General features: G+C 39.0%; 1 protein-coding gene across 4 annotated transcripts in view; it reads left to right on the forward strand.

The window, feature by feature from the left end:
* The window catches only part of ADAMTSL3 (ADAMTS like 3), a 177,169-nt gene that overhangs the window by 19,424 nt on the left and 131,372 nt on the right, over positions 1-26,373 (forward strand). For all 4 annotated transcript variants that reach the window (XM_088148615.1, XM_088148614.1, XM_088148613.1 and 1 more), the window contains exon 3: positions 23,910-24,029. In XM_088148615.1, the coding sequence (XP_088004741.1) occupies positions 23,910-24,029 (120 nt within the window). The remainder of the gene's footprint in view (positions 1-23,909; positions 24,030-26,373) is intronic.

The raw sequence follows: 26,373 nt of genomic DNA on the forward strand, positions 1-26,373 counted from the left end.
TCCCTGCAGTTTTCTTCACAACATTTTTGGAAACATTTGGAGCCCTTGCCTCCCCCTTCCTAGGTCTGAGAGAGAGTGACTGGTCCAAAGTCGCCCAGCTGGATTTGTACCTAAGGTGGGACTAGAACTCACGGTCTCTTGGTTTCTAACCCAATCCTTTAACCACTAGGCCAAAGCGGCTCTCACATTACACATGTGCGTAATTCTGGATGCCTTCTGATAATTAACACAGTGTCATCCAGATACAGAAGAAATAAACAGAACAGATGAAAAGCAAAATCTATTTGAAAACATTATTTGTCCAGTAAAAGTAAAGACTCCAGGAATAAGCCAGTTTTAATTGTCCAGGAACTAATGGTTAAAACAAACCATTCAACTCTCATTGTTACGATGTTGCACAGTTGGGTGAGATTATTGGAAAGGCTATGTTTTGAATCCTGGAAATAATCTTCAGCCATCATGACTAGCAGCCATTGAGAACCATATCCTCCATGAATAGGTGTCATCTTTCAAAACACATCCCACTTTTATTTTGAATAAATCAGGTTTCAAAAGTGAGGTGTTGTTGTTTTTTTGTAATGTTTTCTTCATGTCCCAGGCTTAAAACATACTTTTGTAACGGTTGCTGCACAGTTTCTCCAAGGTCATCTCTGTAGCTTTCCACACCATCAATAGGAAATCATCTGCCAGCATGAGAAGAGTGTTTCCTCTGGAGCAGGTGAACCAGCAGTTAATTGACTCAGCTTCTCAAACCACATGCAAGCCCCATAACATCTCAGACATGGGTGGCCTTCACTTCATATATAACTTTTAGCTCCATCACAATTAAGAGAGTGCATCGGTCCTCTGCATTGCGATTAGCTTATTATCAACAACAGCACATCCACTTTAATTGTAAATATCTTGGAAGCTGATTCTTATCTGTGATTGTGTGAGGAAATCCTGAGTGAATATGATATTTTACTGGCTTATCATTGCTGCATTTAAGAAATGTCAGCCTTACCAGGTAGACCAGACAGGAAACATGACCAGATAAGTTAATTCTACTTTATTGTAAAGCTACATTAGCAGATCTTGCAAATCTGAAAGTACAGTTCTCCTGCCGTCTCCTTTACAGCCGGAGAAACTAGGGAAGGTCCCTTCTGAGCCTCTTGCCCCACCCACTATCCAGCTGTGGGCTATGCTCCCTCTTATCTGCCCGTTCCTTAGGCAGCATCTCTTTGCCCTGTCTCCCAAGATCTTTCCCACATACCATTACAAGAATAAACTCCCTAGAATTGCAGGCTCTCTGTTTTTAGTAGTTTAAGTAGTACTTTAAAAAGTAGTTTTTAAGAAAAGAGGTTGGACTGCATGAATTTTGGGCTCCAGCAGAGCAGGCTTAACATGGAATTATTTCTCAGTTTCTATCAATTGTCTGTTTATGAATGGGTTCATGCCTATATGTCACAAACATTTATTTATATACCATGTTTTCAGCAGTAGGTTTTATTCAATGTGGAAGAGGCCCTCAGCTGGAGGAAGGAGTATTGGGTAGCAGGGTTGGATCAGATGTCTCACTTGAACCTGGGAAGCTGGTGCTGGGCTGAACAGATGGATGGACTGTTGTTATAAAGTGGCTTAATTTGCTTGTATGAATTTTCCTTAAGTTCTTCACACACAAGAATCTTGTATAATTAAGGGAATTTGAGGGAGAAGGGATTAAAGGGGACTTTGCAACTGTGAGTTTTCTCTGCCTCCCTCTTTCTCTCTTTTTCCTGGCAGTAAGCTTTCAGCTGCAGTAGCAAAAACCCAGTTCCCTAATTTTGCATCCCAGGCGTCCAATTAATATATCCATTTTAGCTACTTAAAGATTTTATATTTTTTATTATGTAAGTTAGTTCCAGAGTCATATTTCAACCATAGCAAGCTTTATGCAAGCTTTATTGTTAGAACTGAAATTTAAGCTTTATTAGGATTAAACGTTTAGTAGTATAATTTGCTGCATGTGTAGCCTATACAAAGTGCCATGAATAGATCCTCTGTATATAAATGCATTTGATATTTTATACTGACTTAAACCCAATATGTTATCTTTAACCAAAGGAAATTATGAAGAAGGCTTTTCCCCCCTAAGAGCTTGTTTTCCTTTCCCGTTTTCATTCTGTCAACTTAATATCTTTAGGGTCAAAACTGAGGCTGGAGATTGAGCTCTTGAACTTAAAAAAGAAGGGGGAGGGAATAATAGCACCGCTGCCATTTTTTACCACTCCTTCAAAATCAGTGCCAATTATTTATTTATTTATTTATTTCTATTTCAAATTTGTCACTGCCCATCTCACTGCAGAGCGACTCTGGGCAGTTCGGTGCAAATAATAGAACGTGGGTACCTGTGCTTTATGACGATGACAGCAAAACGTTGGCACGTCCATGAATATTTATTTTAATAGAGCCCATTATTTAGTATCTGTAGACTGTAACTGCACTGAAGCTATATGTATGTGCAGAGCTCTTTCAAATGTGAATAGGATTTTTGTATGCAAAATTCATGAATGTGAGCAAGGGAAGACTGTCCCTGCCCTTCATATTCAAGAAAAAAAGAGGATGCTTACATAGAATGAGTGTTTAGCTTGTTTTTTTGGCCAGATGCTGTATTTATGAAAGAAGAAGAAAATCTTTAAGAGCTCTCATTTAGCTAAACTGCAGAAAAGATGTTATGCTAATCTGCCTGGTAAAGGTAGCTTGGCTTTAGGGTTTCAGTTCCTTGTATGAAGGCTGGCCTGATATTTAATGGGCAGCTCTTAATGGTGGGGATGGAGCCGTGAATAGGTTTGGTCCTCTGAAATAGCAGCTGAAGTGATAATGGTATCTTGGATTGGACAACTGTCCCCTGGCAGTTGGGGCTTACTTAATTAAGTACTCCTTAATGCAAGAAATAAATCTCTGCAAAATGAAACTTGCAGATAGGGAAAAGGCTAAATTAGAAACTCTCTCTTTTGACGAACTTGATTTTTGTATGTAGAGATGAAATATTTGTATGAGGGCATTCTTACATGTCTCCCTCTGTAGCACTTGTTCAGCACTTCAGCCCAAACAGAAGTTTACTGCTTACATTATTGGATATGAAAACTCAGCCTGTTTTAGGGTATCTTTTTTGATCTTTATAAAAGAGGACTTTCCATTGCTGCCACAGTTGTGATGACTTCATGCCTCATTATAAAATATTCTGGAAGTTGATACTGATTTTCTTCTCTCTCTTCAAAATATAGTAATTTGTTTCCAGGAAAGGCACTTTATAGGGTGTTATAAGCAGAGCTCTCTTAACTTCAGTACTTTTCTATTTATGTGAATTGCACATAAGTTCTGATCAAGAAGTTGGTCAGGTGTCCAAGCTCTCTGTTTGATAACCTTCTGTCTAGTTGAATGCTCTTCTTTTAAGAAGGTAGAGCAGGATCTCTGCAATGACCCAGGCTGAGCCCATGGTCACAGCCTTCCCTATTATAATGTAAGAAGGATAAAAAGACTCTCCACTCAAGCTTGATTCCTTGGGACTGCAGTGATACAACTGGATGCCATTTTCTTGCCAAGAATAGAAGTACTGTGCTAATGGCTTCTTCTGGAAAGTTTTTAAACTTCCCTGTCCAGCCTACAGTTGCCTCCCATCTGAGTACTAACCAGGCTGGACCCTACTTGGTTTCTGAGTCCAGGCACGATTAGTCAGCAGTTGTCACCTACCTGTCTGTCTAATTTTTATACTTTGCAAGTCCTTCTCTTCCTCCCACCCCAATTGGAAATCATGTAATTGTTGATTGTTTCTCACTTTCTTTTGGACTGGATTGACTTGAGGTGATAACTCTATTTCCAGTTCAACGCTCTGTGGAGGAAAGAAGAGAAGAAAGCATAGAATATGAAGAAGGAATGTCCTTCTCTCCACATCTCTCAGTATCAGCTGCTCCCATATGAGCTACTCACAAATAAAACTGAGTCTTATTACCTTTATCAAGATTCTGGAATTTACGTTGCTTGATGATCCTCAGATCCAGTTTCTTTTTCATATCTAGTTTCTCACTGAACATGTTTTCCTTCACAAGATTTTAGGACAAGGATTTAAAAACCCTCCAGAGGGATGCTCCATACATGTACAGAAGGCTCAAGACATGGGTGGGTAATCTGTAATCCCCCTGTCGTTGCTAAACAACAACTGCCAGTCTCCCTGACCGTGGGGCTGTTAGCAGTTGTAATTTGGCAGCATCAGTAAAGGCATAAGTTGCCCATTCTTGCCATAAGAGTTTTAGCCATTGGTCAACTTCTTAATCTGTTGTTCCATATTCCATTTTTTCCTTCTTCCACTCCTGTTTTAATCACTTTTTAAAGGATTATCACTGATGTTATCCAGTGTGTTTAATTCTCTTTGCTACATTGCATTTCCAGCAGACAGAAAGAGGGGATAAAAATAAATCAAACCACAGTGCAGCCTGGCTCTTTGAAAGAAGTGGGTCACTTCACCTCTCAAGGAACACTTTCAGAATGCATTACTTTTCAAGTGGTGGTCTGATAAAACACTGTCTTCTTAGCTTGCTTAAAAGTGGTTGTTGCTTCTCTCTACTGTAAAAGGATCAGCCATAAGAAGCATCTGATCAAATGTTAGCACTCCAAGGCAGCTGCTTAGCCAAGAGAAAATCAAAACAAAACTTTGATAAGAGGTAAAGGTTTGGCTGATGCTTGGTTGATTTCAGTTTTAGGACGCTTTTATGACATTGAAATAGTTCTGTTCTCACAGAATGCTGGTTTGCTGTTGCTGAAGAGCCACTTCATTGGTTCTTTAGTGATTTATAACTGCAGAAGCAGTTACTTGCAATTGTGGGATAAAGCAGCATCATTGGGTTTCCATTGTAGATGACTCTTAAAAACATTTTGGAACCTGTATATAAAGGGTAGAAGGCTTAGAGGTCCTGTTGTTAGACTTAGATTCCTGCAACAGAATCACAGCTTCTTGAACTGCTTCTTTGTTGGGGAACTATGACCATGATAACATCAAAATGTGCCAGGAGGTAAGTAATCCTTTTGCAACAGAGTTGATCTTACACTCATATTTACATGCTTAAAATTGCATGGTTGTTTATTCATGACTTAAAGTTGAGGTTCCTCCTGACAGACCAATTTCAGTCTTAGTGGCAACAAGCAATTCTGGGGAAATGTATCCATGATGGCTTGCCGCTCGAGCAACTGCTCCTTTTGGAATACACCTAGGTGGAAAGAATCATCAGAGAAAGGGTCTTAGATATGGAATTCCAGAATGAGGTCAGCCATATTCCAACCCACATTAGAGCTTGTACAATTTATTCCAGAGGGGATCTGGGCAGATACTTAATTATTTTCACCTCCCCTGGAAACCAAAGAGTCTTTCTCAGAGCCAGGCTTGATGTTTAAGAACTCTCTGCAGTTCTTAATGGGAAATCTCCCAAAGTCCCCATGTGTATGAGAGAATCTGTCCATGTTGCACAAATGCTATTGAGACCACTGTATATGTGCTTTTACACTGCTCCTATTACCAGTGTAGTGAAAAAACTTTCATTCTTCCTTTGACACATGTTATAGATCAAAATGAAAGTTTTCTTCTTGTCTTCCTCCTCTTTGATAAGGAACCATTTATTACATGCAAAGTCACTAGATTTTTCCTGGCAGCAATTTTTCTATTTGTTTGTTTGTTTATTTATATATCAAATTTGTCACCACCCATCTTGGTGCAAACAGATAATTAAGGATACTGGGCACGGGTAAATCTACTGAGAATTTCTCAGCTCAGTCATGAGTCAGTTTTAAACTAATTTGAGAAAGAATAGGAGATCAAAAACTGACTGTTCGGAAGGCCCCTGTGCTTTCCCCACAAATTTTATTATCTTTAAGAATTTTTGTAAATAAATGATTTATTTATTTATTCCACTTGTATGCTGTTGTATGCTGTTGAGTCGATACATATTTGCAGGGGTATACAAAACAGCAAAAACAAAAAAAAGTCCACAGTAATTATAAATAAATTGAAACAGTAACTGATCGAAGTTACAACAGTGCAAGGTTAAATTACAATTACAGCAATAACAACAACAAAAAACGTAAAACAGAGCATAACAGAACCAAAGCAAACAATATCAACAGTTAAATCAGTGTGAGTTATTAAACATGAAATATAGATGGCAAGAACCAGCTATTCACCCAATTTTCTTTGGAAATCTTGCATCTTTAGTAGCTCCTGGATTGAAGGGAGGAGGCAAGTCTTAATTCAAAGGAGAGGGTATTTACCAGGATGTAACAGCATCTAAGCTGAAATGCATGGAAGCTTTAAAAATGAACAAGTCAGCTAAATTGGTTGATTAATGGCCTTGGAATCTCTTAGTTCTCCTGCCCTCCCAGACATTTTCCTGTAAAACCGTAATACTGGGGTGAGAAATACGACAAACAAACGAAAACTACGAGTAAAAATACATCTGCATTGGTAGGTAGAAGCCATCTGCATTAGTGAGAGGAGTCAATTTAACTGCTTCCATTTTTATCTCCATAGGTTCTTAGGTAGCCACAGCTCCTGTGAGGCTGTAAATCCCTGCATTGGGAATTGGATCTGAAGACAGTGTTCTCCAGTCTAGAGCTTTCCCAGAGGAAAGTCCAAGAATAGCCCTTGACCAGCCCAAAAGAGACTGCTCAAAGTGCCTGGCCAACATAACAGTTGGAGGCTGCGCAGTGCAATTTTCTTCTGCCTTAAGAGCACTCTGTGAGTAGTTAGCCAGGCTAAAACTGAGCCTCACGGTGTGAAGGTCTGTGCGAGCAATGGATGGAGCTAGACATGCTGTTAACAACTTTTCTGCCAGAAATGGGAATCTTAACTGAACTGCTGATCTCCAACCCTGGAGGGATTGATCTGGAAAACATGCATTAGGTATTTCTTAATCTCTGCTCCACCTTTTTGGCTGCTGTGGGCGTGCATGCCTATTTCTTTATTTTATTAGATTTGTAAGGCTGCCCAACTCAAAAATGACTGTGCATATGCACATGGCACGATGATATCAGACTTTCCATGCCTCGCTGTGCTTAATTTGAGCATAATATCAAGTGTTGTTATTTGATCTAGAAGTTCCCAGCAATGATAGCATGTATTCTCCATTCCCACTGCAAAGTCACTTTGCCCTTAGCCCCATGCACATTCCCTTTGTGTTGAACTTTTATTACACTAAAAAAAAAATCTGGATTCTGGTGGGTCTGTTTCTAGCAGCTGTTTGGCAGCTAAGGCTCTGGAGTCTGAGCATTCAGTTTATGGACGAGAATTGAAGGCCTGAGGCCAATTTTAAACCATTGCATATGAAAAGCATGTTATGATGTTGGTTCAGATTAGATCACTGTTGAGGTAGGCTTTGGAGTGGCAGAGAGAACAACTGGGTTAAGCATTGCTCTGAATGAAATTGAATACAAATAATCGTAGTAACACAGCATACAGTACTTTAAATTAAAAGGAAATTCTGAGTCATTATTCTCTTTATACCAGACTTTCTTCCAAGCTCTCGCTGTAAATAAACAGAGATAATAGTCTCTTTCTCTGGAAATTTGAGATCGGCAATACATTGCATTACGTACAGAGAATGAATTATTCTTATTTTTAAAAAATGCAGGTTTGGAAACTCTTGAAGTTTCTCTCCTTTGAGAGAAGGTATGTACATTTTTATTAAGTCACTTGGTATTTATAGTACATATCCTGTACATAGCAAGCATGATTTGAGTAAGGTATTTTAAGCATCACAGAGAACATGCCAGAATGAAAAAAAAATTATGTGTTGCTGTTTTGAATGGCCTCTCTCCCTCTCCCCATCTAGTTTTCTCTATCTATATACCACTAAAACTCTCATTGTCTTTATCTGTTTGTCTGTTTGTACCCTCAAATTAGCCCAAGCAGTGCATTATACCACAAAATTTTTGAATCAAGGTACCTAAAATCTGCTAACTTAAAAGAATGCACAGAAAATCTGGGACCCATGACTCCTGTGGAATTGAAATTTCTAGGATGTTCAGACCACTTTTATTTGCAAAGTTATGGCCATTGCAGCATCCCTGTGGTCATGTGATCGTGATTTCCGATGTTCGATCCCAGCTTCCCACAAACAAAGTCAATGTGGAAGCTGGCAGGAAGTCGGAAGTCGCTCCTGCTCCCACTGCTTTTTTGCCCACCCGTGGTCATTCTGTTTATCTGCTTAGGTAAAGGAGATCTTGACTTATTTTTGAAGTTCATTTGCCACTACAATTATTTTTCTATTTATGATACATACTTTTCTTAGATGATCATGGGACTCTTTTTTACCCATGATAAAAGACTCTTCTTTTATCATGGGTAAAAAAATAGGGTCAGCCTAAAATTTAATGTTCATTCTGGTCACATAAGATTACATTACCTTTCTCTTAAAGCATGACCCAATGGGTCACAGGGTTGTCTAGTAGTAACTCATTTTCATCCTATCTCTGTGCTTTTTTATACTTGGCATGGATGTTGAAATGCTTCTAAGGCAGGATCCAGGAAAGAAACTTGTTCTGTTTACTTGCCGTTGTTGTGAACTGAGAAGGCAACTTAGATTGCCATCAGCGTTGGATTGGCAGAGGCACAGCATTTGGTAGTGACAGGCAAGGGCATGTTAATAATTTCAGCATTCTAAAGTCATGCTGATAAGAGGCCTGGCCTAGCAAAATTGGGCATTAAAGTATGGTATAGAAGTCCAGGTTGAGTTATGACGTATGTCATAATTTTATAAGTAATTAGGGATATATTGAAAAGCTAATCTGCATGGCATTTTAGACCCCCTGTTTACTTACTTGTATTCTACTCTTTTATTTTTATGTGTCTTTCATTTTTTATGTTTTATATTATTCTAATAAGAATAACACAACAACGATGATGATGTCCAGATTGAGAGGACAGATCTTCTACATCCTATTAGGAGGGCTGTTTTAGCAATGAAGAAAAGACAAAAAAGAAGGGGAAAAAAGTTCTCTTCTTGATTACACTGCCATACTGGAACACATGATCTCAGTGGGAGCCTTGCAACCAACGCTACACTTGAACATATGGGGCTGGTTTGGTTACGTATTGCTACACTTACATGCTGCTCCATTTCCAGAGACACTGAGCAGATCTGGAACAGCTGATATTCCTCCCATTATTAGGTAAGCTTCAAGAGTCAGCAAGAGGATCAAAGAATTCCCACTCTAGCAAACTTACCAATGAATTTAGCCATGTAATTTACCAGTGCTAAATTACACCTATCCAGTTTCCAAGATTCTGTAACCTATCCCTTTTTACCTTTCAGTGAATTTGGCTAATAAGACTCTGGGCAAATCTAGCCACCTTGGTTGTGAGTGTCTACCAAGGGTCACTAGATCAATAGGATCATCTCATTTCTTTTTTCAGAATTGTTCATGCCCCTGTGAAAGGGGAATCAGAAGACTAATGGGGACAGACTTCTCATCTCTTTTGGTAGATTTTTAAAGACAGGTGGTAGCATTTCCCCTTGTTTAACAGGGAAAGAGTAACTTCACTACTTCAAGAGACAGTGGGCTGCCCCTTGTAGACAGATGGCATAATCTTCTGATTTGAGGCAGAAGGCTATAGGGGAGAAATGTTGCATTGCGTGGCTTGAAGTGGTGATGAAATATGGTCAACATGCTTCTAAAAAAAACCTCCTAAAAGAGAGCCAGTTTGGTCTAGTGCAGTGTTGTCCAAACTTGGCCACTTTAAGATGTGTGGACTTCAACTCACAGAATTCCCCAGCCAGCCATGAGTTGAAGTCCACTCATCTTAAAGTGGCCAAGTTTGGACAACACTGGTCTAGTGCTTAAGGCACCAAGCTACAAAGTAGGAGACTGTGAGTTCTAGTCCTGCCTTAGGCATGAAAGCCGGCTGGTGACTTTGGGCCAGTCACTCTCTCTCTCAGTCCAACTTACCTCACAGGGTTGTTGTTGTGGGGAAAATAGGAGGAGGAAGGTGTATTAGGTATGTTCACCACCTTGAGTTATTTATAAAACTAATAAAGGGATAAAAAAAAATCTAAAAAAAAAAGTCAAGAAAATCCTTGACTCTCTCATCATTTACCTACACCTGATATTTCCCTCTGGAAATTCATCCAGAGTGTGTTCATACCCTCTTGCCCTTAAATACCAAAAGAAAAGAAAAGAAAAGAAAAGAAAAGAAAAGAAAAGAAAAGAAAAGAAAAGAAAAGAAAAACTATTCTGAATTATCTCAGATCTATTTTCTTTTTGACTTAATTTCTATACTGTTATTTCTTCTGGAGGAACCCTAATAGTTGTACATATAAAAAAGTGTGGAACGTAAAAGTGGCTATTATTCTTCCTCCTTAAAGAAAAAAAAGTTTAGATCTCCAGTTTCACTTCAACCATATAAATAAAAGACAAACTCTACTGAATGCAATATTTTAAAAACAACTTGGGTGGAGGAAGGAAATGTGGAACGATAGAGTTCATTTTTCTTTTGGAAATGTGAATCTGAGATGGAGTTAAGGTAGATTTCAAAAACTAAACAGAAGATTGGTGGAGCACTACCCTCTAAGTATTTAGCATAATTTTTTATAAATAATTTAGCCAAATTATATGTTAAGAATACAATTAATTGCTGACAAACATCCATCAAGGCTTAATTGCTGGGATACTTTTTTAAATAGCAGGGAAAGAAGAGTTCTGATTTATTTGATCTGCAGCCTACAACTTATATCTTGCCAAAGAAATTGTGTTTCTATTTAATCAGGAAATATGGGGTGCAGGGACTGGTTTTATAAGACCCTAGGACAATGACAGCTTCATATTTTTTGAAAACCAAAAGATCAGGCTTGTTGTCTTCTTTTTGCTGTTTGGTTTAAATCAACTCTTGTAATGTTTTCCATCTCCCTTCCCATTCCCCACAAATGCTATAAAAAGTGGTAAAAGATTTCTTGCAGAAATGGTACTAGCCCTGTAATTGTCTCCAGGTGATGAACTGGCAGTCCTCCAGACCTTGTTGGACTACAAACCCCATTCTCACAAATGGTCATCCTGAGTTAGTCTGATGGGAGTTAGAGAACTTGAAATTCTTAAGGTATTTCAAGTAACACCCCCCCCCCCACACACACACAACATGAGTTGTAAGATTGGATTCAGTGCAAATGTTAAGTAGAACTGGAAAAATTACGTATTTCTAAAGCTTTGTATAGCTAAGTACCTAATCTGATTTGAACTTGGCAGAAATTCATTTCTGAGAAAGTGTGAGGAGAACCAAGCAATAACATTTTGGCAATATCCAGATCTCTAGTTTTAATTTAATTCATTCATAAATAGTGTAGGGAGTTCTGTCTGTTTAATAGTGAAAAAAATGACAGCTTTGAAATACTGTGGCTTTCACAAGGTTTTTTCTTTAATTATGGTTTGGACACCAAATGATCCCATATTAATTTGGTTTGGCTGTTGGCTGTGGCCTAGATCATGCATCATGCTAAGCTGTGGTTTCCTTAACCATAGTTTATTCAATAAACCACAATTGTGTGGGATTGTGCAACACAGTAAGCCATGCAATATAGTTTATAAACTAGAGTGGTTGAATTCACACAACACATTAAACCAAGATCAGTCGACCACTTAGCATGTCACGTGAAGCCAAGCAATGCTTCGTTTCTCTGCTTTCAGTACTCATTATTCTGTCATCTCTGAAACCTTCAACTCTGCAATTATAATCTCTTGAATTTTCCCCACCATCTATGCATTTCCACACTAACACTATTTCCAGCTTCGTTCATAATTCACTCTGCAACTCATTTTTCTCCCATCCACTGTTTCAACTTGACCCTTTTTCATTTGGCTGGATAATATTTCCAGAGTTGATATTAAGATGGAGCTGACATGTATTTGCTGGTAGTTGGGTTCCTGGGTAGGTGAATGAAAGATGAGCGTCCATAGAAGCTGACTTAGCTGAAAACAGGCAATGATCTGATGCCAGGAAGTAGATGGCTCAATCTATGTAGCCCTTTTACTTACAGGTTCCTTGGGCTGAGCAGTTGCAGTCTCTCTTGCTGTTGGAAAGGTTCCTCTGTTTGCAGATTGACCCAATGGTGCTGGGAATCAGGTTCCATTGCTAGATTCTCTGGCTTGAATCATCTTTTATTTCCCACCCTCTCTGAGTGAAACGTTCTGATTGCACTCAAATGCTGTGCAAATGATGATTTATTATTAATATCGGTAAAATAATAATGAGTCGAGGGAAAGCAGTAAGATTTAACTTGATGTACTCCAGTGTGTGTTCATCTACAATAAGAACTGTGTGCTACGCCAGACTATCTAAAGGAATTGTCAAGAGAATTCATACATCGCTGTTTCTCAGTTCATGGGCTTCCTTCAAAACTGTCTTCTCTTTTCCTAACCAAGCACCAGATATCTGTTCTTTCGATAAGCACATGGAGGCACTTAATATGTAGCCATGGGTGTGTAGTCAGTTGTTGCATGGAGAAATATGTAAACTGGTGTGAAGTGATTATAAAGGAAGTGTTGCAGAAGAGAGTTCTTCCTCCTGATAAATACAACTCCTACCCCAGGCTTCCCCAGGCTGGTGCTCTCAGGGCATCTGAAGGGCATGCCACTGGGGGACGGTTGCTCTGCATTGTCATATTTAGCAATTCAGTGCTTTTTTGAAAAAGCTTCATGTAAATCATCTTAGACATTTCACTACTAGTCTTAATTGTTTTTTCTATTTTATGAAGGTTGCCTTTGTTGCTCCATGCATTTTGTGTTAAGTTGGCCTGAAAGTTGAAGGATGCAATAGGAATGTGAAGGGATTACATAACAAAGCTGGATAGCTGCTCCTTCGTTGCCTCATAGCCATCAGGATACAGTCCCTCATGGGATGTGGTTTTTGAATAGTTTTCTTGGAAACTTTAGCTTTTTCTCTCTCTCTCTGATTTTTGACAAGCTTTCCCCACTTCTTTAAATTACTGTATGGAGATCTTGCACTTTTACACAGAAGGATTTGCTTAGGCCAGTTTTCTAATGATAACATTGGGACAAAAAAAGCACCCCAAACATGATTTTTTAAAACTTGCAAACTTTTTTTTAACTAATGGAAGGATGAGAATCACCTGTCCTCAGTAAGAGTCTGAACACTTGATTCGTTAAGTTGTTGTCCTGGTTTAACTTGATCTCTGTCTCTTGATGTTGGAGATACCTCCAATGCAATCTGAGAGGCAGGCAGACCATTAGATGTGAAGACAACTCTTTTTGTTCTCTGTTTGTGCTGATAATGTCAAAAAAAATGTCACTTTCACGTTTTTTGTCTCCACACTGGTCTTCTCTTCAAACCAATTCTCTGCTGCCCCAAATCTCAAATTGCTTCAGATCTTGAGCTGTGTATGCATTGAGTATGGGCAGTTTTCCCATTGAGGAAAATTCCTCCGTTTGTCCCCACTCTCACTCTCAAAGCTGGGTAAACCACTGTAGTCTCACGCATAGACTTTAGGACAGTTGAGCAGAGTGCAGCCAGATTTGCTGGGGGTGGGCAACGTGATGAGACAAGAACAGGCAGACTGAGTTCTTGGTATGGCTGCATGGGAACGATTGAGAGCTGTCCTGAGATGATGTTGAGGGCAAATATGTTTTTTGGGGGGCAGATATGCTGACGGTATAGAAGTGCCCCCATGCCAGTGATATCCAACCATATTCAAATTGCTTACTCCAAGTAGAGGTGTGCTGGAAAAAGGCAAATTCAGAAGGAGAGAAAGAGCACTTAGGCTACACTGTGGCTGGTTCTTTTTTGAGCTTATGAGACACTTTCATTTTTAACAACACACAGTTAAAGTTATTGCTCCAGTGTAGCTAAAGGCTCTTCACTCAAGACAGCCAAGAGCAGAAGTCTTGTTTATAAGCATTAGCCAAAATTAACTCTAATTGAGTTTTAAGTGTTAACTAATGTAACTTCTAGAGCTGTATGTTAAAATTGGCCTAATAGTGATTTTGGCAGATCCATTCATGGTTCTTTTTCAGGGTGGATTTAGAAATCCTAATGGAGGAACTTCATTCTAAATATTTTTGCTTAATTAGACACAAACAAAGAAAGCTCTTCAGGATTCTGAGCAGGGTCCAAACCACTTAACTTGACATACCTACTTAGCATTAGCCACTGATTTTAGTGGGATTAAAGCTGCAATTCTGAAGGCTGTGATTCTTGATCCACTCAATCAGCAAAAGACCCATTGAAGTCATATGTAGTGCTCCTCAAACAAGTCAAGTTAGGAATTCAATTCAGTCGCAGCTAGGGCCTCCTTTTTCTATCTGGCTTAATTATGTATGCTCTAATTGGAGCCTGTTTTAGAATTAGAATTCTGACTCCTGTTGACTTCTTGGGAATAAAGCATATGGCAGCTTCCTGCGCACTGATACATTGTTTGGTGTGGTAGCCTTATGAAATTGGGAATCTCTTTTGTTAATAAGCATACTGTACAGCATTTGTTTCATCCTTTGTTCAAAGTGCTTCATGCATTTTGCTTTGTGAAGTTTACAGCAATTCTGAAACTTGCAAGGAATTTATTTTGCTGAAACTGGCATGAGCTCTTATGGTCAGCCTGTAGTTTGCTGATATAGTTAGTTTCTACTTAGATCTTACAGCATAATTTCAAGTATCATGAGAGCCATAGAGCAGTATAACTAGCAACGGTAGTCTGAACCCTTGTATTGCTCTTCTGAAATCACTTCTTAAAAAACAGTACAGACTTTTGATGTCAGGTTTTCGTAAGAATTTAAGAAAAGTGTTGTTCCATCCCAACCAAGAAATCTCAAATTCAGCATCCCTTTCTCTTATGCTGTACAACTGGATATCTGTAGGTTGTTCCATTCTCTGTTCCCCAGCAACTGACATTCAGAAGCATACTTTTCAATTATCCATTTTCATGATTTCTATCTCACTTTTGTTGTAAATTGAGCTTAAAATAAATAGTAAAACATAAACTTGTGAATCTAAGCCATACTTGTGGCCTGGGAATGGCAGAGTCAGAGCAGTAAAAATCTCCTTGAAATTTACTGAGTCCTTAACACAGTGCACCCCAAATTCTTGCAACTGAAACTTGCCCTGTACTCTATTATGGATATAGTTTGGAATGCCCCCCAAATTTGGCATTTGTGCAGATTTGGGGGCACAGGCTTCATGTTGGTCCAGGTAGGTCTAAAAAGAAGGGAAATGCTGGATATTTGTAACATTGACTGTATTGGTATCTTCTTATTAATTTATTTGCTGCTTAATAATGTTAAATAACAAGAGTTGCCATTTTGGAGTTATGCTAAAAGGGGAAATGGGATTGCGGACCAGAGAGCCAAAAGTTACAGCATTATGGAAAAAGGAAGAAGGTTTAGAGAGCAGTGAATTAAGACTGTTCTATCAGAGGAGATATTTCTTCTAGGAATGCTTCGTATACCAATTGTCTTTCAGTTCTTATTATCTGCTACCTGCTGCCTTAAAGTAGGGCAGCTGCCTTTAGCCCTGTGTCAAAATTTTGCAAATGCCAAAACCAACCTGTTCAGCAGCTATATTTCTCCTCTTGGGCTAGAAGCATGTAATGGCAATCTTTGGCCCCCTCCAGGCATTTCAGATATAAAGAATCCATCAAGACATACATGTGGGGATATCTGACTGGACTTGTAGTATACATATTAATCTGACAAACTTGTATGTGCAAGCAGATAAAAAGGTGATTCACTCTCTTTTTGAATTTTTCATTCTTAATTTATTTATCCTGTTCACCAGTCCCAAAAAAGACTTTCCCCCTTTTCATCAGGTGAACTTACTGCTTTCTTCAGCAGAACCTAACTGGTTTCCATAATTATCTTTCAGCTCCTCTGGTATTATTCTTTCAAGCCTTACCCTGTAGCTGCAGGAATTTCTTATTCCCCAAATAGTTAATAACAACACTGAAAGGAATCAAATTTTTTCCACGTGATGCAAATGTAAAGACATAAAGCACCAGGCTAAGTTGGACCAAAGGCCCATCTTGTCTGGCACTGTGTTTCCAGTGTAGCCAGCTAGGTTGTAAAAGCATTAGCAGCTTCTTGCTTGTGTTCTCCAGTGTGTGATATTCTTTGGATCCTGGAGATGGTCAACAGGTGGGTTGTCTCTGTGCTCCATGATATTATCTAAGCCCTTTTCAGAAGCCTTGAGGTGGGTGGCCATCACCACATTTTATGGCAGTGTTATCTATCATTTAACTATATGCACTATGATAAAGGTTTTTGTGTCATCTGTCAGTTCCATTGGATGATCCTGAATTCTAGAATTAACATACCTCATACCATTGTTGGTTTTTCTTTGGTTCTAAAAAGCCCTCCATGTGGCAGCCTTTCTTAGAGGATGTGGTTTCTTGATTGTTATGGATGCTTCTTCTTTTGCCCTTCCCCACCGCTGCTGTACTTAAAAAGCTACTGCATAACTTACTGCAGATATGATTGTACTACCCAGAGCAAGAAAGCAGGAGAAGCCTTTTCTATGAATAGTGGATCAATTCAAGATGGATAGTGAACTCATGCTGTGGGACATGGTCTTTATGGTAGTCTATTATGGCCTTGTCAGATAATTATTTTAGAGGACAAGGAAGAGCCAGGAAGAGGCCTTGTAAAACAATGGGGGCCAGAGGCAAGCTCCTATCAAGGCATGTTGTGAGGAATTGGCAGCCCCAGATCCTGATCAAGCTTCTCTGAGCCTTCTCTAAGTCTGTGGAAGTGACACCAAAAAATGCAAGACTGCAGGAAAGGACTCCTTGGGAGATTCTCTACTCAGAATCCTTGTGGTTTCCAAGTATAATATGTCAGTACTTTGAGATGACTAGATGCAACCCCAGGTTGGGTTAGGTTAGGGCATAGGCTTAAATCCTGAAATGTGAAACTTGCCATTTGGAAGTGACATAGAACTGGAAACCAAGTCTTCACCTTGCATTCTCTTATTAGGCTCCTTGCCTTATACTCTAGGGCTGACTCAGACCCAGATCCTTGCTTTTCTCTTGGACCTTCTGATACAGGAAAGTCTTTTGCTTCCTCTGCTGATTTCTAGCCAGTTGTTGAACCACATCTCTGCTTCATTCCGTGGCAGCCTGTTATTGATTAGAAGGAAAACTCAGGCCTAGCAAGTCGTCTCTACCTGCCAAGTGCCCAGAATCTCCTATAGGAAGAGACCACAAGAGGTTTTGCTTCTTAAGGTCATTGAACTAGTTAGTATAGAAGCCAGAGGCTATACAACTTCATAGGTGTTCCAGTTTAAGGGACCTAGAGAGAATGAAGAAGGAAAAATGAGTATGATGTTGGGAATTTGGGGGAAGGAGCGTCCAGAAAGCTTGTGTTACCACCTATAGAAAACCAAGCCAGATATGGCAGTGGTCTTTGGAGTCTGTGCTAGGCTTGTTTTCCTTCCTGAGAAATACCTATAACATAGGCAGTCTGTTATTCTAGCTGCACAAAAGCATATTAATGCTAAGCTTCTTGAGTTATTGTGGAACATGAAAAATTCCTGGACTGAATACTGGAAGCACTTGTAGGAGATCCACAGAGAAAAGTATTTTTAAGGAACAAGAAAAAAGTGCCTGTGAAAGGGGCGGGGTACATGGAGGAATGTCAAATGCATTCATCTAATCAGGAAACAGCCTGTGTTTTTTGGAGCTGGGCAATTAATTCTAGAGCCTCCCCCAAATTTTGGCATCATCTAGTTCTTGGAGTTACTCGGTTCCCCTTGGTCAGTCTCTCTAAATTCTTGTGTTATGCAGCAATCTATTTGCTTGTCTCAAAGCTCTATGTACCTTACTTCCGGTAATTTCAGGACAAGTCAAAGGACGAAGGAGCCAAATATGGTGTGGATCCAATTCTGTCTGAATTGGTTGATTTGGGGTCAATCATCTGGTGCCCATATACTGCAGGGAACAAAAGTAGGACTTTCTCTTTAACCCATGAAGAATTATTGTTAATTTAAAGAAGATAAATTATCCATCATTGTAACATGTTTGCATTTGGCCACATTGCCAGTGTAAGATGCAACCAGTATAGATGTTTAACTTAGGAAGGATAGTATGACTGCTTTCATAAAGAGCCGTATTTACTGGGGATAGCAGTCAAAATGTGTAAAGACTATGGATACCCACATTCTTCTTATGAGAAAATGCAAACTCAGGAGGTTGGAACTAGGCCCATGATTAGAGTCAGGCAGTGGCTGAATGGAAGCTTGATCTGGAGGCAAAAGAGCAAGAAGGAGGCAAGAGGAAGAGATTAGGTTTTTGAAGGCAGTAAGCAGAACAGAGATGCCTAGTATTTGGCTTTTACTGAAGTGAAAGTTGCTATGATGTTGAACTAGCAACCCCGCATTTGCAGCTGAGGCCTTACGTACAGCTCCAGGGGGTCATTTGGGGTTGGTGAGCAGTGCAGCCAAGCAGAATTCCGTGGGTGGATTGAGCGAATCCACTTAAGGGTTGGACCTTCTGGCTGTGTTGCTGCAGAGAAAATCTGAGCTTGTGTGTTTAGCGTGTCTTCCCCTGGGTGGGGATGGGCTTAAGTGCTGAACCTAAACAGAAAATCTTCAGCTGGCTTGGGACTCTACCCACCCACCCACCTTTCACAATATTTTCTGTTATTTATCTGCCTAGGTTTACCCTTAATCCTTTAGGAAGAGCTAGTTTTGCTGTAGGAGTACTAGTGTACCCCCCCTTTTTTTAATGAGCAGAAGTATTGTGCTTTTTGAAAAATTAATTTAAAAATTAAATAACCTTTCCTCCCCAAGAATACAGATAGTAGTTGTTTTACCAGTTGATTTGTTACCCATGAGACCACTTAAGCAATGCAGAAAATTGACAAAGTTGGAATTAAACTGTGGGTGGCTGTATGAAGAGAGAATCTGGAACTGAGAGCCAAGACTGAAAACCAGTGAAGAGCTAAAGATAGGACCAGAGAAGAAACTAGAAGACAGAACAACCCCCACCCCCAGGTAGAAGAAGCCAACGGTTAGCCTTAGTGGTGGACCTAAGGCAGATCTGGAAAGTCTTCTCCTGAGAAGATATAGCTGCCAGACTCACCACACAAGGCTAGAAAGTTCTCGTTGAGTGCTTGCATGGTTAAGTACATAGTTGAGCCATTTCTAATGCTTAAGCCAAATGGGACCAGTGGTCCAGGTAACCGAATAAGATCAGGACTATTTGGCTGGGGCTTTTCAGAATTTGCTAATTGGAGAAACCACATGCTGCACCTGTGAGTTTTGTAAAGAACAGGAATATGATATGCCATATTAACCATTGGCATGAATTTGTTCTAATTTATATTTAAATAGAATCACCACATTTGCATTAAATAATAAGCGTGTAGGGGGACGCGGTGGTGCAGCGGCTTAATGACGTTGAAAGTTGCCGGCCAGAAATGGTCGACGCTTCAGTGGTTCGAGTCCAGCCTTCGCGTTAACAGGGTGAGCTCCTGTTTCCTCCCCGGTTCCTGTCAACCCAACAGTTCGAAAACTCATGTGAGTAGATAAATGGGTCCTCTCACTCCGGTGGGAGGAAAAATGCTGGCGGCGCCTTGCAAAAGGAGTTGGGAGCAGTTGCCGGTAAGCGCGAAAAACCGTGCTTGCCCAAAAAGGGTGCAAAGCAATGGAAACCCCGCCTCCTGCACTCGCCAGCCGGGCTCTGCTCTAGGAAGGAGGCTCTGGCAAACCACTTCCAAAACACCTTGCCTTGAAAACTGCAAGGACTCATCCAAGCAGTCACTGCAGAGTTGGTAACGACTGAGCGCAGATTAAAAAAAATAAATAAGCGTGTATGTTCTATATTATTAAAATCATAGTACAATTGTTACACATAAAAGCCTTTTATCTTCTGTTCAGATTTTAAAACATTTATCTAAGTTAAAACATAAAAGAGAATCAGCTACAAACTGACTTTTAAAATAATCTCTTGTACCAACTACTGGAAATCCGGTTTATACTTTCATCCCATGTTAAAGGAAGTGGATTGCTCTTTAACTGGAGTTTGCATTGCCAGTAACAGGCTTATTACTCAAGTAATTCCCCAAAGGTTTGCATTCCTGCTTAAACCCATTTATAGTCTACCAAAGTTGTTTTACCTAAAGATACCACGCTCCAACAGTCTAATCCTGTAATAAACTATTCTCCCAGGTGGGAGATTTCTTTTCTTTTCCATTACCTGGTTTATAAATATCTAGCTGCTCTTTCAAATGAGTTAATAAATAAGTCTTTGAATATATTGGTCAGTCTCTTGTGAAATAATCTGCCAGTTTTTTGTTTTTTTTTAACGGTAGGGTGGGTCTATCAATTTAAGATTTTTTTCCTATATTTTCATCAAGCATCTTCTACACCCCAGCTAGAGTCTTACATACCACGGGAGGTGGCAAATGCAGTTGAATTAAAACATTATAAGAATTTTCTATTAATGACCAGGATGCAGAATATCAACCACATTAGTAATTTGGCCAGAGTTCCAAGGGTGATAGCGATGGTACTTGGTTTACCTGGGTCCTTGTAAAATACAGATGGAAAACATTGCAAAGATCTGAGAATTAGAGTAGAGCTCAGATCCTGGAATGGTCAGCCTACCAACCTATGTTTTATGTTTCCTGACATTTTTGTTGGTGAATAGAATCTTGAGTAATTTTAAACTGGAGTCCACTTGTAGGCATATGAGTTGGGGCATCATAAAAGGCAGCAGTTTGTTACTTTTAAAAAATCCCAGAAGACAGTGCTAAACTATTTCTGTATTAATGCAAGAAAACAGCATGGATGTGTCCATGTAAGTTACCAAGAGTCCAGCTTCACTTGAAGGAGACTTGACTTTACAATTTCTCAAGCATCTCTTGTTCAGTAGTCCACAAATCTAAACTCTGATTGCATCTTTCCACATATGACCTTCGTCTTCTTTATATTTTATTTCTTTTTTGTGTTACAGTCCATCCTTCAAAGATGGATTGAGCATATATATTTCCTTGTGGAATAACTTCAGTAAATTGTACTTGTTGCTTTCTGCTCCGGCTGTTTGGGTCACTAGCAAAGGATAAAAAGGGCTCCAGGATTACTCCTGTAGGAAAGCTGCTGGGCGCTTCTCTGTGGTTTTGTCTTTCAACAGGGGCATTAGTCATCTCTCCTCCTAACTGGCTGTATTCCCCAGCTCCCACTGTCGGCACTAATACCCATCTTTTTCTATTTTCTCTTATTCTCACATGCTCCATGGAAATCCTAGCAGGGAACATTAACTCCATTTTACTCATAAGGCCTCTGATGTTTTCCTGTTTATGTTCTTTGCCAGAATTGTAGAGAGAAGATAGAAACAACATTTTAAGAAGAGGTGTTTTTTTTTTAATGTTACAGGAAATTTGAATAAGAAAAAGAAAACCCAGCAGCAATTACGGGTTGTCCATGACAGAATCTACTAGTCTACATTCCAGTCATTAGCAGAGTTTACCATTGGTTTAAAAATGGAATCTGTTTTTACATTTTAAATGATAAATTAGTATGTATGCAAACTCATTTTTAGCTTAAACCCATTTTTTTTAAGCAGTACCCCTAATGCAAAAGATTAAGATTGATGGATAAGCAAGTTGCTAGTTGATGGGTTTCAGGAATTGGCATTTACTCTGATTGCATTAATTACAAAGCCAGTTTTATAATGACAGAATTCTCTGCCCAGCAAAGCTCGCCTGGTGTTTGTTGTTTTAGCACCATGTGCTTGCTCTTTTATTTTCTTAAGCTTTGATTGTTTTGCAGCTGCTGTTTTTAATAGTCTGTTTTCATTCTCATTTTAAATGTTTCTTAAAAGCATTTTGTCTGAGAGAGCCCCTCCCCACTAAAATTTTTATGGAAGACTAGCACAGAAATGAAAAATAGTTAAAATAAACAATATGCTTTATCTGTCTTCAGATTTAGAATGACTGTAGAACAGGCACAGATATCTTAAAGTGTGTTATATGGACTCTTCTGATTTGCATTGACAGAATGTTGATATTGTTCCATTATTTTAAGCAAGATGTAAAATATCCTTGCAAATTATTTTTAGGAATTGAGAATACCATAGTTTTTCATAATGTTGTATAGGGAATTGACTGCTGTCTGATTTGATCCAGTATGTTGAGATGAAAAAAATAGCATTTTTCCCCCCCAAGGGTAGTTTTATTGCAAGTTGTAGAAATCCCTCCCATGTTGGAATGTATTATGTATTGGAAAGGAAAGGTCTGTGTTCAGACAAAATTTATATACTTGAAGTTTTTGGATGCTATATACTTGCATTTGCCTCAAATGTTATTCTACTCTTAATAGCATTTAGTAGGTTGCTATTATTATAAAACTGAATCTGTTTGCTTTCTTTCTCTCTCTCTTCCCAAAATTTATTGGGTGCTTAATATTCAAGCCAGTAAAGATTGCAGAAGTGTTTCCATTCTAACAGTTAACCTCTTGGGTTGAATTTTTCCATGCTTCTGGCCTTAATACAGATTGCTGTAGTGGAATAGAAACCAAAGGTAATAAAATTTATAGGAATTCTGCCATATTGGCTTCAATGGGATATTAATTGCTTGCACTCAATGGGAGAAAGCTTTTTGGAGTGTGTACTTTATTAAACAAGCAAATAACAACAAGAATAGTAACAGTGTAATACAATGCAATCAAGAAAAATAAATATCAAAATGGCATATAAATATGTATTTATACACATATTGAAAAATCATCTAATATATTTAACATTTAGTTTTATTAAGATAAATGTGTAAACTTAAAATGTAAAAAGGGGTGGAGTTTGGAATTTTTGTAATAAAGCAACTTCAAAAATATTTAAACGGATTGCTGGCCTGTCAAAAGAAAAATAATTCAAATGTTAAAAATTAGCATATATAGACAATCTACTACTGCAAAGTCAGCTATAGATTTATCCTTACAATATTGTATAATTATTCCTTTGGCTACTCTTACCCCCATGCATTAAACAACCATAATTCTTGATGGATTGATAAATTCCAGTGTGACTTAATGTTAGGCATAGAACAGTTACATTTTATCTTGGGTTCTGTAGTGATCCAGTTAAGCTACTGAGAAGCCTCATTCATTCCTTTCTCTTCAGCATCTCTGCAGCTGCTGTGGAGCAGTTTGGATCAAGACTGCAGTGGAAGTAGAGGGAAATTTCATCCAGCTTAGGTCGTTTGTTGGAAGGAATCAATTCTGATTCTTCAAATATCTCTGCCAACTGAACTGGCTTTCAGTGAGGACACTGTCAGGTGGATCTGAATCTGGTTCTTGACTGTTCCCTTTCCAAATGCAGATGGGAACTCACCTGGTCCAATTGTTCTTTAGTGGTGCAAGGAGTCCCACATTGTCTATCCCCTCGTAAATTAGGTAAAATCTTCCCCACAAATTAAGTGAAGAATTGTGGTGATCCCATCTAGGGTTTAGTCTGCCTTAATCCTGGTCAGTGATGAGACCAACTAAGTATTTAATTGACTGGAACTGTATGTTACACTAAGCCATGATTTTATAAACCATGGTTGGTTGAATAAACCCAGTTGTCTGGTTCTTAAATTTTGCTCAGTCATAAACTATGCTTTATACACCATGGTAATTAGGTTCACAGAACATATTAAGCCAAATTCAAAGCAAGTATATCAGCCAGTTATTGAAAGAGAAGGGAAAAGCTTGTAGAGAAGGACTATGTGTTCATTTCCATGACTAGCTTTCAGTTAAAAGTGAGGCGTGTATTATGGTCTGCACTGGACCAGTGTGTGTATTCAGTAATGTAGTCAGTGAAGGAGAAAATACTTCATTTATTTCCTAGTTCCATGTTGCAATGAGGAATGTATACGGTGTGAATGGTTTGGACGTCTCTTTCTTTTGAAGCTGTAACATACTATCTTGTATTCTTTTACAGACAAGAGCAGAGCAGTTACAAGATGCCTACTTCTTGCCCGAATTTGTACTTTCCCCACAAGGAAGCTTTTTAGAAGACACCACAGGAGAGCAGTTCCTTACTTACCGCTATGATGATCAGGTTTGTCTGCTGAATATGAAGATGAGGGTGATCCTTTTATCCATTTGGGAAAATGCTGGGATCTCTATGCTTGTTGGTGTGTTGGACTGGTGCTGTGTTGATTGTCTCTGTGTCTAAGCCAAGGCCATTACAGGTAGTCCTTGTTTAGCGACTGCCTCATTTAGCGACTGTAATGAAAAAGTAACTTTATGACCACACATTGATGATGGTCGCAGATCTGTAAAGCAAAGGAAAGTTGAAGTAAGATCATAAGCACAATTGCGGTTTCACTTAGCAACTGCTTCACTTAATGACCGAGTTGCAAGTCCCAAATGTCACTAAACAAGGACTACCTATATTGTGCTTAGATTAATGCACAGCTACAAAGAATAAAATGACATCCCAGTTAAATGTATCCCTATCTGAAGAGGAGGTTGTCTCAGTTTGCATAGGTGGGCACAAATTAAGAATCTCTGAGCATAATGCTCAGAGCCATATATGACCCCTGGAACATAATCCATTATGTTCTCCTTTTCAAGTCCCTCTGAAAGAATGAAAAATGAGAAAATGTGTGCTAATGAGACTCATGCACTCGAGTATTCCAGGGAATTGTGTTCTGTGTTAACTACACATAAAAATGTCCTTTTACAGAGAGATGACTCAGATTAATTTTGTCTGTGTTCATTCATAAATCCATTCCATTTCTGCATTGATCTGTGAGGGATTGGGGGGTTGGAAGGAGAGTTGAGCAAAGATCTACATACTTGGATAATGATGTTAATAACATAATGTATTTTAGACACAATTTGGGATGTTTTTAAAAGCCAAAAAAAAATTCATCACCAATTTTAGAGAATGAAAAGAGTAACTGTTTTCTCAAATGTATGTTAATTCAGGAAGTGGAAATTATGTTGGTTTCCTTTGAAATGAAGACCAAATTATTTTCTGTATCAATCCAAATATTTTACAAAAGAATTTCTTACAATCACCTACCGCAAGTCATAGGGAAGTGTAAGAGACAGAAACACCCTGAACTAACTCTCATACTGTATTTTTTTAATGGAAAATTGTTAATATTCACAAAAACGTCTTAGAGAAATCCCTAAATACAGTTAACACTGAGTAATTTGTAGCCATGGAATGTATCACTTTCCACATTTATTGTTTTGCAGTACTGGTTTATTTTGAGCTTGATGAATTTTTAGAAAAGTGAAATTACAAAGGGAGTTAGTAATGGATGAAGCAGGGAGTCTGGAAAATAACAAACCATGTTTCTTATAATTAGACCGGCAATGCGTAGTCCAGAAGCTATAGATAATTGCGCTAAATGTGGAATAGAGATATAATGGCAAAGAAAACAGCACTAAAGAGGCTCTGTTAATCTTGGCAAATGATCTAAAATTAACCTGGGAAGTGTGTAATGTGCTGTGGGAATTTATTCCTAACACAGGTCCTCCCCCAAATACATTGATCTTTACATGAAATTGGTGGGAATTGTATCATGGGCACTTAAAGCACCTGGGTAGCACAGTGTGAGTAATGCAGAAATTTATAGACCCCAAATCTGTGTAAATGGTAGAGGGAGAGTTGTCCTTTTTCCTCACCCAGCCATCCTGATTCTGGGTAATTCTGCTCACTGCAACCACTCTTTCCCTCAAACATAGTATGATATGTGAGAATGATGGTCATGTTAGATTACAGTTTCCAAAAGTGGCCAAGGCCCATCGGATCTTTTGAGGTCCAGCAAGGAAAGCACATCCTTTAAAATGCAATATATATTTTTTGGTTTTGGTCACTGTTTGGAGGAAAAATAGATTTTCTTCCCCCAACATGCTGCTTTTGCAGATGAATTAGGAAGCACTTTCCACCTGCTGCTTCTCTGTGTGGGCTGTTTACAACCACCTCTGTGGCACCTCCTTTAGACCTTCCTAGTTTGCTGCCAGACTCCTGTGACAGATTGTTAAGATCTGAACTGACCCATCAGACTCAACAGTTCAGTTCCAAATGAAATCCCAAGTCAATTAGATCACTCGCGCTTTAGCACAACTCTCCACTTCGTTGAGCTTCTTCAGAGTCTGCCTTCGGCTTTCATCTGTTGCCTTCTTCTGTCACCTTTCCTTGCTGAGACCACTCTTTACTTCAAAGGCTATGTCTTCTATACTCCAGGGCTCTTCAGCTGACAGAGGGGACACTGTGGAAGCTGAGAGACACAGCCATGGCATGGAAGCCATTGTCATTATCTGTGTAGAAGGCTAGGTCTTTCCCGAGTAATTGACTGTTAAACTGGGAGGACTGTCTTACATGCTGAAAATACAGCAATGGAGGCATTTTCTCTATCAAATGCTCCCTTTTTGGGGGGAGGGAT

This window comes from Python bivittatus, unplaced genomic scaffold (assembly GCF_059951505.1).
Source record: "Python bivittatus isolate LINGU-HERP-01145 unplaced genomic scaffold, Pbiv_v1 ctg000530_np1212, whole genome shotgun sequence".
NCBI lineage: Eukaryota > Metazoa > Chordata > Lepidosauria > Squamata > Pythonidae > Python > Python bivittatus.